Below are 14,496 nucleotides of genomic sequence, written 5' to 3'. Positions count from 1 at the left end.
GGCGGGGGGGCGATAGAGAGACGGGCGTGATTGAGGGGGGGGAGGGGGGGGGGGGGTCAGATTTAAAAGCTTCAATAAAAACACACAAACCTACTTAATTTGTTTTTTTTTTTGTTTGAACTTTTTAAATGTTTTTTTTGCGTAGATGAAATCTTAAAAGCTCATTTTCAAAACCAAGTCATGTTGCTAAAGCTTTAATAATTATTTTTTTTTAAAGTTTTCTCTTACCGATGTGATCTTTTCCCATCGCAGCCAGGGTGAGGAAGAGGAACTCTCTGTACAGACTCCTGAAACACACAGACAGGCAGAGGTAACACCAGGGGGGCGTTCCACACACACACACACACACACACACACACACACACACACACACACACACACACACACACACACACACACACACACACACACACACACACACACACACACACACACACACACACACACACACACACACACACACACACACACACACACAGAGTGAGCCTATTAACCGTTTGATACCTTATAAACTTGTTAATGACCCGTTAAATCATTTAGTTACGCAGTGAGTGACCCTGTGAACTACTTAGTGACCCTGTAAACTAGTTGAAATCAGTTACTTAACCAGTGACTGACCCTGTAAACTAGTTAGTGACCCTGTAAACTAGTTGAAATCAGTCACTTAACCAGTGACTGACCCTGTAAACTAGTGAGTGACCCTGCAAACTAATTAGTGACCCTGTAAACTAGTTAGTGACCCTTTAAATCAGTTAATACACCAGTGACAGACCCTGTAAACTAGTTACTGAGCCTGTAAACTAGTTTAAATGAGTTAGTTAACCAGTGAGTGACAGTGTTTTTTTTGTTCTTTGTTTTGTGTCCTTGTGTTCTTGCTTTTGTTATAATTGTTGTGATTATTTTGGTTTTTGCTCTGTTGTTTAGATCACTGTGATTACTGTGTTATTAAAAAGAAAAAAAAATGTATGTAGCACTGACAAGGGTATTGTATGCTCCTCTCCTCTCCCCTCCCCTCCCCTCCCCTCCCCTCCCCTCCCCTCTCCTCTCCTCTCCTCTCCTCTCCTCTCCTCTCCTCTCCTCTCCTCTCCTCTCCTCTCCTCTCCTCCCCTCCCCTCCTCCCCCACCTCTGGTTTCTACAAAGTTTCTCCCTGTTGGGGGAGTTTTTCTTTCCACAGTCACAAACTCACCTGCTGCTCATGTGGATGTTAGGCTTTTCTATTTTCTCCATAAAAGCAAATTGGAACGACTGTAATGTATTTAAAACTGTCTTTTTTTTTTTAAATTAGTGTCCGGGGGGGCGGGGCTCAGTGTCCAGGGTGGGCGGGGCTTACCTCTGCACCCGCGGCGCTCCCGGCTGCTTGGCCACGGTCTCCAGGAAGAGCGCGACGGCCTTGTGCACCTCGTTCATGCCGACCCAGCGCAGCACCTCCTCCAGGAAGGCCAGCGTGAACGGGTGGTTGTGCCGCCGCCAGCTGTGGTTCCTCATGGGGACGCCGCCTGGTGGACGGGAGGGCGAACAACAGGGAGCGGCTGTAAGCCTCACTGCGGCGGGGGCGTCCACTGTGTGTGTGTGTGTGTGTGTGTCTTACTGTGGATCCTCCACAACACGTAGAGGGGGGGCCACTGGTCCGTGTCGGGGGTCAACGTGTCCCAGAGCAGCCGGACTCTCACCGTCGAGTTCTCCGCCTGTCGAACGCTCTCAGATTAAAACTCGTCTTAAAACCCCTTTTATTCTTTGGCTTTGATCTCAGCGTGAGACTCTGCTCTGGTTTTATTGTTTTATGTTCTGTTTATTGTTTTACCACCTGATTGTTTACTTGTTTTTACTGCTCTCACTTTTTTTTTTTTTTGCTATTGTTTTTATTGTTTTCATGTTTTTATTTTGCCTCTTATATTTTTATTTCAACGCACAGCACTTCGTCTCAGCTACGGCTGCTCAAAGCGCTTTAGAAATAAAGTTGAGTCGAGTTGCGTTACCGTGACAACGGAGGCGAACTAAACTGCATTTGCAATATCACGTATCAAACCCCGCCACTAGGTGTCACTGTACGGCAACTGAAGGCTGCAAATGTGCCACAGGGGCCACATGGGGCCACAGGAATCACAGGGGCCAACCGGGGTCCACGGGGATCCACAGGGGCCACATGGGGCCATATGGGGCCACAGGGGCCACATGGGCCACATGGGCCACATGGGGCCACAGGGGTCCACAGGGGCCGCGGGGGGCCACAGGAATCACAGGGGCCCACCGGGGTCCACAGGGGCCACATGGGTCCACAGGGGCCACGGGGGGCCACAGGAATCCCAGGGGCCCACCGGGGTCCACAGGGGCCACAGGGGTCCACAGGGGCCACGGGGGGCCACATGGGCCACGGGGGTCCACAGGGGTCCACAGGGGCCGGACCAGGTACCTGAGAGAAGTGGCTGACCAGCGGCGAGGCGCGGACCAGCTGCAGCAGGTTGTTGGGCAGGACGAGTCGGTGGAAGAACCAGACCAGGTTCCAGAAGATGATGGAGTGACTGTCCAGGAACTGGTCCTGGGCCAGGACCGCGTCCCCCTCGTTCTCCAGGAGACTCTCCAGCTCCTTCCTCAGGACCAGGGGACTCAGGTACGGCACGCTCACCTGAGGAGGTCCGGCCTGGGAGGAGCCCTGAGGAGGGGGGGAGGAGCCTATGAGGTCATCCAGTGACATCAGCAGGATCAGAGTTCTCCTGGTTCTGGTTCTGGTCCTTACCGTGGTGGTCCTGCTGGTCTCGGAGTAGCTGCTGGTCTCGGAGCCGGAGTCCTCGTTCAGGCCGTTGCACTGCGGCCGCAGTGACGCCTCGTGACCACCGGGGGGCCGCGCCGCGCTCTGCACCTCGTCCTCCAGGTTCCAGTTGCTGCGCTCCGCACTGTGGGGGGGAGCCGCGGAAGAAGGTTTGGTTCTCATCTGGTTGGACGAACATCCGCTGCTTTTATTGTGAAGTTCCCCGGGCGGCAGGAAGGAAACTCATCCAGTACCTGCTGACGGGTCCGAGGTCGCAGACCTCGGCGTTGAGGAACGGCACGAAGGAGGCGCAGCAGAACGGGCAGGACGAGTTGAGGTTGGAGTCGTCGGACGTCCAGCCGGCCATGATCTCCTCGTCGTACACCAGAGAGCTGCAGCTCCGGCACAGCGAGCAGCTCGACATCAGGACCTGGTGGCGAGGGGGGGGAACTCTGTAAACATGGAAGCTACCGACTCGTGAGGCGTTCAGGGGAACTCTGTAAACATGGAAGCTACCGACTCGTGAGGCGTTCAGGGGAACTCTGTAAACATGGAAGCTACCGACTCGCAAGGCGTTCAGGGGAACTCTGTAAACATGGAAGCTACCGACTCGTGAGGCGTTCAGGGGAACTCTGTAAACATGGAAGCTACCGACTCGCGAGGCGTTCAGGGGAACTCTGTAAACATGGAAGCTACCGACTCGCGAGGCGTTCAGGGGAACTCTGTAAACATGGAAGCTACCGACTCGTGAGGCGTTCAGGGGAACTCTGTAAACATGGAAGCTACCGACTCGCGAGGCGTTCAGGGGAACTCTGTAAACATGGAAGCTACCGACTCGCGAGGCGTTCAGGGGAACTCTGTAAACATGGAAGCTACCGACTCGTGAGGCGTTCAGGGGAACTCTGTAAACATGGAAGCTACCGACTCGTGAGGCGTTCAGGGGAACTCTGTAAACATGGAAGCTACCGACTCGCGAGGCGTTCAGGGGAACTCTGTAAACATGGAAGTTACCGACTCGTGAGGCGTTCAGGGGAACTCTGTAAACATGGAAGCTACCGACTCGCGAGGCGTTCAGGGGAACTCTGTAAACATGGAAGCTACCGACTCGCGAGGCGTTCAGGGGAACTCTGTAAACATGGAAGCTACCGACTCGTGAGGCGTTCAGGGGAACTCTGTAAACATGGAAGCTACCGACTCGCGAGGCGTTCAGGGGAACTCTGTAAACATGGAAGCTACCGACTCGCGAGGCGTTCAGGGGAACTCTGTAAACATGGAAGCTACCGACTCGCGAGGCGTTCAGGGGAACCCTGTAAACATGGCAGCTACTGACTCGTGAGGCGTTCAGGGGAACTCTGCAAACATGGTCGCTACTGACTCGTGAGGCGTTCAGGGGAACCCTGTAAACATGGAAGCTACTGACTCGTGAGGCGTTCAGGGGAACCCTGTAAACATGGAAGCTACCGACTCGCGAGGCGTTCAGGGGAACTCTGTAAACATGGTTGCTACCGACTCGTGAGGCGTTCAGGGGAACTCTGTAAACATGGAAGCTACTGACACGTGAGGCGTTCAGGGGAACTCTGTAAGCATGGCAGCTACTGACTCGTGAGGCATTCAGGGGAACTCTGTAAACATGGAAGCTACCGACTCACGAGGCGTTCAGGGGAACTCTGTAAACATGGAAGCTAGCGACTCATGAGGCGTTCAGGGGAACTCTGCAAACATGGAAGCTACCGACTCGCGAGGCGTTCAGGGGAACTCTGTAAACATGGAAGCTACCAACTCGCGAGGCGTTCGGGGGAACTCTGTAAACATGGAAGCTCCTGACTCGTGAGTATGTATTCTTATTCCAACGATTACCTCCATCCCCGCCCCCTCCTGGTTGGCGTCCCACGACCTCCGCAGGGGGTACGCCGGACTGGGCGCCTCCGTCAGGTCCAGGTCGCTGCCGACAGACAACGAGCTCTGAAAGACGACGACGTGGAGACAGAAGGTCAGAGGGCATGTGGTGTGTTCAGGGGAACCCTGTAAAGATGGAAGCTACTGACACATGAGGCGTTCAGGGGAACTCTGTCAACATGGAAACTACTGACACGTGAGGCGTTCAGGGGAGCCCTGTAAACATGGAAGCTGCTGCCTCATGAGGCGTTCAGGGGAACTCTGTAAACATGGAAGCTACTGACACGTGAGGCGTTCAGGGGAACTCTGTAAACACGGAAGCTACTGACTTGTGAGGCGTTCAGGGGAACTCTGTAAATACCGACGCTACTGACGAGTGAGGCGTTCAGGGGAACCCTGTAAACGCGCATGTTTTAATTCAACAAGATTTCCATGAACTTGTTGTTCGATATTAAATTATTTTCCAGAAATCTGACAAACTTCCACGAGTTTCTGACCGAGGCCCCGTCTAAACGCATCGTTTTTTCGCGTTTTCATTTCAGAAAAACACGAATCCGACCCGTGACAGAAGGTTCACCTCCGAGGTGGCGCTGACCAGCCTCTCCTTGGCCTTCAGCAGAGTCTCGGCCACCTGGGCCTTCCTGGACGGCCTCTGCTCCGACACTCTTCGTCCTCCTCCTCCTCCTCCTCCTCCTCCTCCTCCGCCGCCTCCGGGCCGCCGGTCGTCCACGCTGGCGGCGCGGCGTACCGACACTCGGTGCCTGGTGGGCGTGAGCAGCTGCTGCAGCTTCCCCGCCAGCCCCCCCCGGCTCGGCGAGGACACGTTGTTGTAGTTCTCGTCCACGGCTTTGCTCCTGCCGGCGGAGTCCCTCGGACCGGCGGACCTGGAACAGGAAATAGAGTCGGACCGTGAACAGAACTGAAGCTGGAATCTCCTGCAGCCCCTGAAGGGGAACCTTATAACTACTGACACGCGAGGCGTTCAGGGGAACCCTGTAAACATGGAAGCTACTGACATGTGAGGTGTTCAGGGGAACTCTGTAAACATGGGAGCAACTGACACATGAGGTGTTCAGGGGAACTCTGTAAACATGGGAGCAACTGACTCATGAGGTGTTCAAGGGAACTTTGTAAACATGGAAACAACTGACACATGAGGCGTTCAGGGGAACCCTGTAAACATGGAAGCTACTGACTCATGAGGCGTTCAGGGGAACTCTGTACACACGGAAGCTACTGACACGTGAGGCGTTCAGGGGAACTCTGTAAACACGGAAGCTACCGACACGTGAGGCGTTCAGGGGAACCCTGCAAACATGGAAGCTACTGACACGTGAGGCGTTCAGGGGAACCCTGCAAACATGGAAGCTACTGACACGTGAGGCGTTCAGGGGAACTCTGTACATGGAAGCTACTGACTCATGAGGCGTTCAGGGGAACCCGGACACACCCACCTGCCGTCCCGCTCCGCCGGCTGGCAGCTGCAGTCCGGGTCCGGCTCGGCCGTCTCAGAACACTCCTTGTAGAAGTTGGAGAGGCAGATCTGGCTGCGGCGGACCAGGACGCCACTGGGGGGCGCCGCCGCCGGGGGGGGAGGCGTCGACGCGTCTCTCCGTCCCAGAGGGGGTTTGCGGGAGACGGCGTCCCTGCAGCCGTTGGTCCCGGCGCTCCGGAGGACCGTCTTCTGACGGAGGGTGACCTCTGGTGGACAGAGAGGAGACATTAACTCAGGTCCAACGTGGAAGAGGAGGAGGAGGAGGAGGAGGAGGAGGAGGAGGAGAAGGCGGAAGAGGAGGAGGAGGAGGAGGTGGAAGAGGAGGAGGAGGCAGAGGAAGAGGACGAGGAGGCAGAGGAAGAGGAAGAGGACGAGGACGAGGAGGAAGAGGAAGAGGAAGAGGAAGAGGAAGAGGAAGAGGAAGAGGAAGAGGAAGAGGAAGAGAAGGAAGAGGAGGAGGAGGAGGTGGAAGAGGAGGAGGAGGAGGAGGTGGAAGAGGAGGAGGAGGAGGAGAAAGAGGAGGAGGTGGAAGAGGAGGAGGAGGCAGAGGAGGAGGAGGAGGAGGAAGAGGAGGCAGAGGAAGAGGACGAAGAGGAGGCAGAGGAGGAGGAAGAGGAAGAGGAAGAGGAAGAGGAGGAGGAGGAGGAAGAGGAGGAAGAGGAAGAGGAGGTGGTGGAGGAGGAGGCAGAGGAGGAGGAGGAGGAGGAAGAGGAGGTGGAAGAGGAAGCGGAGGAGGTGGAAGAGGAGGAGGCAGAGGAGGAGGAGGAGGAGGAAGGGGAAGAGGCAGAGGAGGAGGAGGAAGAGGAAGAGGAAGAGGAGGAGGAAGAGGAAGTGGTGGAGGAGCAGAGGAGGAGGCGGAGGAAGAGGAAGAGGAAGAGGAGGAGGAAGAGGAGGACAAGGAGGAGGAAGAGGAAGAGGAAGAGGAAGAGGAAGAGGAGGAGGAGGAGGAGGAGGAGTCTTACTGTCGCTGGGTGTCTTCATGCTGCTCAGGCTGCTGCTCTTCACCAGTGAACCCGTCAGCGACTCGTGACTGGAGCTCTGGCTCAGCCCGCTCCAGCTGGACTGACGAATCAGAGCGCAGTGGGGGCGGGGCGTCGGCTCAGGCTCCGCCCCGACTTCTGCAACACAGAGGACTCCGTCAACCAGCGCGACGCGACGTTTAAACGAAAGTCTATTGAAACGGCGCCGACCTCCTTGGGACCCCGTGGAGCCGCTCTTCCGCCGCCGCTTGATTGGCTGCCTGAACTGAGCCACGGCCAATAGGACGTTCCGCAGCTTGGCCCAGCGGAGCCGGCCACCCTGATTGGTCGAGGGCCACTTGCTCTCCAGGACGGCCTGAGGAGAAAGCGAGTGTGAGTGTGAGTGTGAGTGTGAGTGTGAGTGTGAGTGTGTGTGTGTGTGTGTGTGTGTGTGTGTGTGTGTGTGTGTGTGTGTGTGTGTGTGTCACTGTGTGTGTACCTTGTTGTAGTAACCGTAGGTGATGGTGTTGGGGGTGATTCCGGCCTTCTTCATCTCCAGCAGGACTCGGACGGCGAGGACCGGCTGGCCGTACTGACCACACAGCTGCATGAGGATCCGGTAACACACCTGGAACACGCCGAGATATAAAGTGAACGAGCCATCCATCCATCCATCCATCCATCCATCAAATACCTTTGTTATGCGACAACAGTGGAGGGGCAGAGTCGGAGGAACCTTACAAGAGGTACCCCAACTATCATTTTTTGCAAAGTAGTGTTTTACATTTCACTAGGACTTTAAAGGAGTCATATTGTGTAAAATTGACTTCCTAAAAGTTTTCCATGTGAACAAATCGTCCTCAGACCTGGAACGACGCCGCAGAAGAGAAGAAAGTTTGTCCTCTCTCTCCCCGGCTTGTTCCAGGTTTTAAAAAGTGTGTTGCTCCGAGCAGCCAATCAGAAATCAAACCCTATATAGTGTCATCGGGGGGTTTAGCCAATCACAATCAAGGTAGACTCCCCCCCCCCTCTTTTGACTCCTCCCACAATCAGCCAGCTCTGCTCTGGCACATGGCGCCACGAGAGGAAGTACTTCCCCCTCTTCCCCATAGATGGGCGTGTGTGTGTGTGGGGGCGGAGCCAGTCCAGCTCACACAGACGCAGCAGATTCTGAACGCAGCTCCTGGGATCCGACGTTGTGAGTCTCACCTCGTCCGGCAGAACCACCCGGCGGTTCTCCATGTGCTTGAGAACGTCGTACGCCGTGTGCAGCGCGCGCACCTTGGCGCCCTCGGCCCGGACGAAGGTGGGCAGGTAGAGGAACCAGAGGCCGTAGCAGTGGCCCAGGAGACACTTGGACCACATGTCGGGCACCGAGGCGTACTTCTGGGCTCGCTTCTGGGCCAGCTTGATCTCCTGGAAACACACACACACACACACACACATGGATGGATGGATGGATGGATGGATGGATGGATGGATGGATGGACGGATGTCAGTGAGCCTCCCGCAGCCATGTGTCCTTCTGCTTTCTCTCCCGTTTGTTCTCGGAATCGTTGATGAGCAGTGAAATATTGATAGTCATTAAAGCGCAATGATGCACAGTCGGCTGGTTTCCATGGAAACGGGAGAAACTGGGTCAGCGTGCGACACGAAGCGGACCCGACTCCCAAACGCTGAACCCAAGAGTAAAAGAAGCCACGTCGACGTCTGGGGGCACGGCGGGGGGGGGGGGGCACTGAGAAGCTAATGCTAACGGCTAGCTACAGTCACATGACCTCAATCAGAACCAATCAGCTTTCAGGTTCCAGTCTGAAAACGCCAAAACCTGATCCAAAGTCCAAAGTCTGAAGGGACAGGGCCAGTCGGGAATCGGTCCAGAACTGGTCTGAAACCAATCCAGAACCAGTCTGAAACCAGTCTGAAACCAATCCAGAACTGTACAGAACTAGTCTGAAACCAGTCCAGAATCAGTCTGAAACCAGTCCAGAACCAGTCTGAAACCAGTTCAGAACCAGTCTGAAACCAGTCCAGAACCAGTCTAGTCCAAAAACAAGCATCAAACCAGAGCCAATCAAGCTCAGAACTAGCGTTGATCCAATCTGAAGAAAGTCCAGAACCGGTCTCAAAAGCGTCCAGACCAGAACAACAGAAGATCAACAAATGGTCCACAAACCAGTTCCAAAGAGTTCCACCAAAGACCTGCCGGTTCCAGCAGTTCTTCTCAAGTCAAGTCAGTTTCAAACATGGGCAGTCGGAGAACTCGGGCAGCTGAACCGGGATCGGGTCCGATGGCAGCGCGGCGCCGCTCACCTGCTTGGTGCGCCGGGGGGCGGGGCTACTGGGGGCGCTGCCTTTGGCCGGGACTCTCAGCTGGTCTTGAGGCCGGTCGAAGAGTTCGGGCTTCAGCGAGGGGAAGGTCTCATAGCTGGAGGAGACACAGGAGACACTCGGTACAGTCGTGAGGGCAGGGGAACCGCGGCGAGCGGGGACGACCCGGCGGGTCAGCTGACCTGTAGGGGGCGGGGCTCTCGGAGCCGTCGGGTTCCTGAGGCTCCTCGGGAGGCATGATGAAGACGGTGTGCTCGCCACTGTGGGTCTCGTCCAGGTCGATGAGACGGACCTCCTCTGGCTTCTCCACGTCCACCTGCTCACCACGACAAACCACCGTCACCTTCATCACCGTCATCACCACCACCGTCATCATCATCATCACCACCATCATCACCTTCTGGACGCACTCGTCGAAGAACTCCAGGCAGGCGTGTCGGTCGCTGACGAAGGAACATTCCTCGATGAACTGGGTGAACATCTGAGTTCTGGACAGCTGACCGAAGAACTTCTGCTGAGTACGATCGCGAGACTTCAGGAAGCCTGTAGGAGGAAGAGGAGGAGGAGGAAGATTGATGAATCCTACCTCCTTCTTAAAGTAGATTCAGATTGTTACCGTGTCTCGTTTCTATCAGTGAGCCTGTACCCTACAGGTGGAAGAGTGATTCTGTACCCTACAGGTGGAAGAGTGATTCTGTACCCTACAGGAGGAACAGTGAGCCTGTACCCTACAGGAGGAACAGTGATTCTGTACCCTACAGGAGGAACAATGATTCTGTACCCTACAGGTGGAAGAGTGATTCTGTACCCTACAGGTGGAGCAGTGATTCTGTACCCTACAGGTGGAGCAGTGGTTCTGTACCCTACAGGTGGAGCAGTGATTCTGTACCCTACAGGTGTAGCAGTGGTTCTGTACCCTGCAGGTTGAAGAGGGAGCTGCAGTCGGTGGCCCTGTCGGAGGGGGCCTGGGTGATGGGCAGCAGGAAGCTCCTGTAGCCCCTCAGCAGGCAGCTCATGAAGCGCAGGAAGGCCTCCTGGATCTCCAGCTCCAGCTGCTTCTGCCGCCGGTAGATCTGATCGTAGTCCGTCAGCAGGAACTCCAGTGTGGCCTCCTCCTGGCCGGGGGTGCAGACTGCAGAGAGGGACGGGGGGGGTTACTACTTCCTGTTAACTAGTACTACTTCCTGTTAACTAGTTGCAACTTCCTGTTACTGAATTGCTACTTCCTTTAAACTATTTACTACTTCCTGTGACTATTTGCTACTTCCTGTTAACTAGTACTACTTCCTGTTAACTAGTTGCAACTTCCTGTTAGTGAATTGCTACTTCCTTTAAACTGTTAACTACTTCCTGTTAACGGCTAGCTACTTCCTGTTAACTAGTTGGCAACTTCCTGTTACTGAATTGCTACTTCCTTTAAACTATTTACTACTTCCTGTGGGACTATTTGCTACTTCCTGTTAACTAGTACTACTTCCTGTTAACTAGTTGCAACTTCCTGTTAGTGAATTGCTACTTCCTTTAAACTGTTAACTACTTCCTGTTAACGGCTAGCTACTTCCTGTTAACTAGTTGCAACTTCTGTTAACGAGCTGCTACTCCCTGGTAACTGCTAGCTACTTCCTGTTAACTGGTTGCTATTTACATTAAACTGGTTGCTACTTCCTGTTAATGCTAGCTACTTCCTTTAAAGTAGTTGCTAGTTCCTGTTACTACTAATTACTTCCTGTTTAACTGGTTGCTATTTCTGTTAACGGCTAGCTACTTCCTTTAAACTAGCTGCTACTTACTGTTAACTGCTAACTACTTCCTGTTAAAGGCTAGCTACTTCCTTAACTAGTGCTACTTACTGTTAACTGCTAACTACTTCCTTTAAACTAGTTGCTACTTCCTGTAAAACTAGTTGCTACTTACTGTTAACTGCTAACTACTTCTGTTAACGGCTAGCTACTTCCTTCAAACTAGCTGCTACTTCCTGTTAACTGCTAGCTACTTGCTGTCACGGCTAGCTAACTTCCTGTTCACAAGTGACTCACTCTTCTCCAGGGTCTTGTTCAGGTTACTGAGGGTGTTGAACAGCGTCTTTCCGTGTTTCCTCGGTAGCGATCGCCATGACAACGGCTTCTTATCCTCCGACCTGAGCGACAGTTCAGACCCTTTACTCCGATCACATTATAAATTACGTTTATCACCCACCTTCACTATTGTCACGAAACGACTGTGTTTATCGTGCGTCATGCTGTCGTCCGACGTATCTTCCGGAGTGTGTGCGGTGGCGGGCGGTGGCGACTCACTGGAAGATGGTGTTGGTGTCCAGGTCCACACACACCACGTCGGTGGGGGGTCGTAGAGGTCGAAGTAGCTGGAGTGGACGCCCACGATGAAGGGCATCGGCGCCAGCAGCACATCGGCCATCTGCAGCGGGCACAGCGGGATGTAGGGGCACAGCCAGCGCAGCGGGAAGCTTATCTGGGGGGGGGGAGGGGGGGATCGAACCGTGACTCGGCAGTCGCACCGCGGCAACGTCGCTGCTTGAACGTGTGTGTGTGTGTGTCTCACAGAGACGAGGGCCTCGCTGACGGACGTCAGGACGTCGGGTCTCAGCGAGTGCAGAAGCAGTTTGTGCTCCGTCAGGACGGCCAGCAGCAGCGTACAGGCGTTCTCCGGACCCAGGTTCTGCAGCAGCTTCAGGAAGCTCGCGCCACTACACACACACACACACACACACACACACACACACACACACACACACACACACACACACACACACACACACACACACACACACACACACACACACACACACACACACACACACACACACACACACACACACACACACACACACACACACACACACACACACACACACACACACACACACACACACACACGTTAGCAGTGTGATGACATCCGGAGAAGTTAGTTGGGATGACTGAAGGGGAACTGACCTGAGGGGGAGGGGCGACGAGACTGGCTGGCACAGCAGCAGGTTGTCATATGGAGAGAGCTGCAACACACGCACACACGCACACACACACACGCACACACACACACACACACACCCACACACACACACACTAATTAGAATATTGTGGGGGTATTGGTGGGGTGTTATAGTGGGTTTACAGGGCTATTGGAGGGGTATTACGGTACTTGCTCTCTAGCGGGGTATTCTGGGGTTAGGGGTTGGGAGGTTGGGGGGTTGGGGGGTTGGGGGTTCGGGGAGTTGGAGGTTGGGGGGGTTCAGGGGGTTGGAGGTTGGGGGGTTGGAGGGTTTGGGAGTTGGGGGTTGGGGGATCAGGTTGGGGGGTTGGGAGGGTTTAGGGGGTTGGAGAGTTGGAGGGTTGGGGGTTGGGGGTTTGGGAGTTTGGGGTTGGGGGTTGGGGGTTGGGGGTTGGGGTTTAGGGTTCGGGGGTTGGGGGGTTCGGAGGTTGGGGGGTTGGGGGGGTTCAGGGGGTTGGAGGTTGGGGGGGTGGAGGGTTTGGGGTTGGGGGGTTTGGGAGTTGGGGGTTGGGGGTTGGAGGTTGGGGGGTTGGGGGATCAGGTTGGGGGGTTGGGAGGGTTTAGGGGGTTGGAGGTTGGGGGGTTCGTGGTTTCGGGAGTTGGGGGTTGGGGGGTTCAGAGGTTGGGGGGTTCGTGGGTTCGGGGGGTTGGGGTTCGGGGATCAGGGGTTGGGGGAGGTACCTGGACCAGGATGCGAGGACGTTGAGGCGAAGGAAACGGGACGTTGTGCATGAAGCTGGAGACGTGTCTGTAGAGAGAAGAACATGATGAGAAGAACATGATGAGAAGAACATGATGAGAAGAACACGATGAGAGAAACAGGATGAGAGAAAACGATGAGGAACATGCAGGCGGGGAACCCTACTTCTCCAGCGGCAGCACGTGGGGTCCGGAGATGGAGTACCGGTAGATGAAGGTGAGGAACTTCTGGAACACGGTGAAGAACGGCCAGTGCGACAGGACGCAGATGCTCTTCTTCGCCTGCAGGCTGCGGCTGCTGATTGGCCGGCGGTCCACCACGCTCAGCAGACCCAGCCTCACGCTCTGGTGCTCCGACAGCAGCTCCCGGGGGAACGACTCGTAGAACTGGATGGCCGCGCCGTAGACCTGCGGGGGGGGGGGGGGGGGGGGGGCTCGTCACTGTGTGGAACTGGAACTACATCTTAGTTACTGATTACTCTGAGGAGTGGAGCAGCGGAGGTCTGGATGTTATTCTTGACAAACCCGGGACGACGAAAACATCGTTTACTCGACAATGTTTCGAGTGAAATTCCATCGTTTTTGCATTTTCATGTCAGAAAAGTTCCAAGTTTCCACGGCAACGTTCTGAAAATGACGTGGACGGTGGATTGTCAAAATAAAAGTACCAAGTTGTAATTGTTATTACAGTGACTGTCAAAATAAAAGTAGGAAGTTGGATTGTTATTACGGTGACTGTCAAAATAAAACCACCAAGTTGTATTGTTATTACAGTGACTGTCAAAATAAAAGTACCAAGTTGTATTGTTATTATGGTGACTGTCAAAATAAAAGTACCAAGTTGTATTGTTATTATGGTGACTGTCAAAATAAAAGTACCAAGTTGTATTGTTATTACGGTGACTGTCAAAATAAAACCACCAAGTTGTATTGTTATTACAGTGACTGTCAAAATAAAAGTGCCAAGTTGTATTGCTATTATGGTGACCATCAAAATAAAACCACCAAGGTGTATTGTTATTACAGTGACTGTCAAAATAAAAGTAGGAAGTTGTATTGTTATTATGGTGACTAACAAAATAAAAGTACCAAGTTGGATTGTTATTAAGGCGACTGCCAAAATAAAATGACCAAGTTGTATCATTATTATGGTGACTGTCAAAATAGAAGTACCAAGTTGTATTGCTATTATGGTGACCGTCAAAATAAAACTACCAAGGTGTATTGTTATTATGGTGACTGTCAAAATAAAAATACCAAGTTGTATTATTATGGTGACTGTCAAAATAAAAGCACCAAGTCCAGGAGAATAACACCAAGCTTCGTGTTTTCACTTGAACTTGTCGCCGTGTGAACGAGGCCA

At 53.8% G+C, this 14,496-nt stretch overlaps 1 protein-coding gene across 1 annotated transcript in view; it reads right to left on the bottom strand.

Moving 5' to 3' along the window:
- dennd4b (DENN/MADD domain containing 4B) overlaps positions 1–14,496 on the bottom strand; it is a 30,719-nt gene that overhangs the window by 1,141 nt on the left and 15,082 nt on the right. The window contains 24 exon segments of the mRNA XM_080501658.1: positions 229–287; positions 1,332–1,497; positions 1,590–1,686; positions 2,412–2,651; positions 2,736–2,892; positions 3,002–3,177; positions 4,605–4,709; positions 5,221–5,527; positions 6,098–6,344; positions 7,101–7,256; positions 7,329–7,473; positions 7,597–7,725; positions 8,307–8,513; positions 9,411–9,525; positions 9,611–9,744; positions 9,826–9,971; positions 10,345–10,560; positions 11,465–11,565; positions 11,723–11,765; positions 11,768–11,897; positions 11,988–12,132; positions 12,380–12,438; positions 13,116–13,182; positions 13,300–13,541. Of these exon segments, the coding sequence (XP_080357784.1) occupies positions 229–287; positions 1,332–1,497; positions 1,590–1,686; positions 2,412–2,651; positions 2,736–2,892; positions 3,002–3,177; positions 4,605–4,709; positions 5,221–5,527; positions 6,098–6,344; positions 7,101–7,256; positions 7,329–7,473; positions 7,597–7,725; positions 8,307–8,513; positions 9,411–9,525; positions 9,611–9,744; positions 9,826–9,971; positions 10,345–10,560; positions 11,465–11,565; positions 11,723–11,765; positions 11,768–11,897; positions 11,988–12,132; positions 12,380–12,438; positions 13,116–13,182; positions 13,300–13,541 (3,589 nt within the window).

The sequence above is a fragment of the Blennius ocellaris genome, assembly GCF_963422515.1.
Source record: "Blennius ocellaris genome assembly, chromosome: 8".
Classification (NCBI taxonomy): domain Eukaryota; kingdom Metazoa; phylum Chordata; class Actinopteri; order Blenniiformes; family Blenniidae; genus Blennius; species Blennius ocellaris.
Note: the sequence above shows the minus strand (reverse complement) of the source record. Positions and strands in the feature narration are given on the sequence as shown.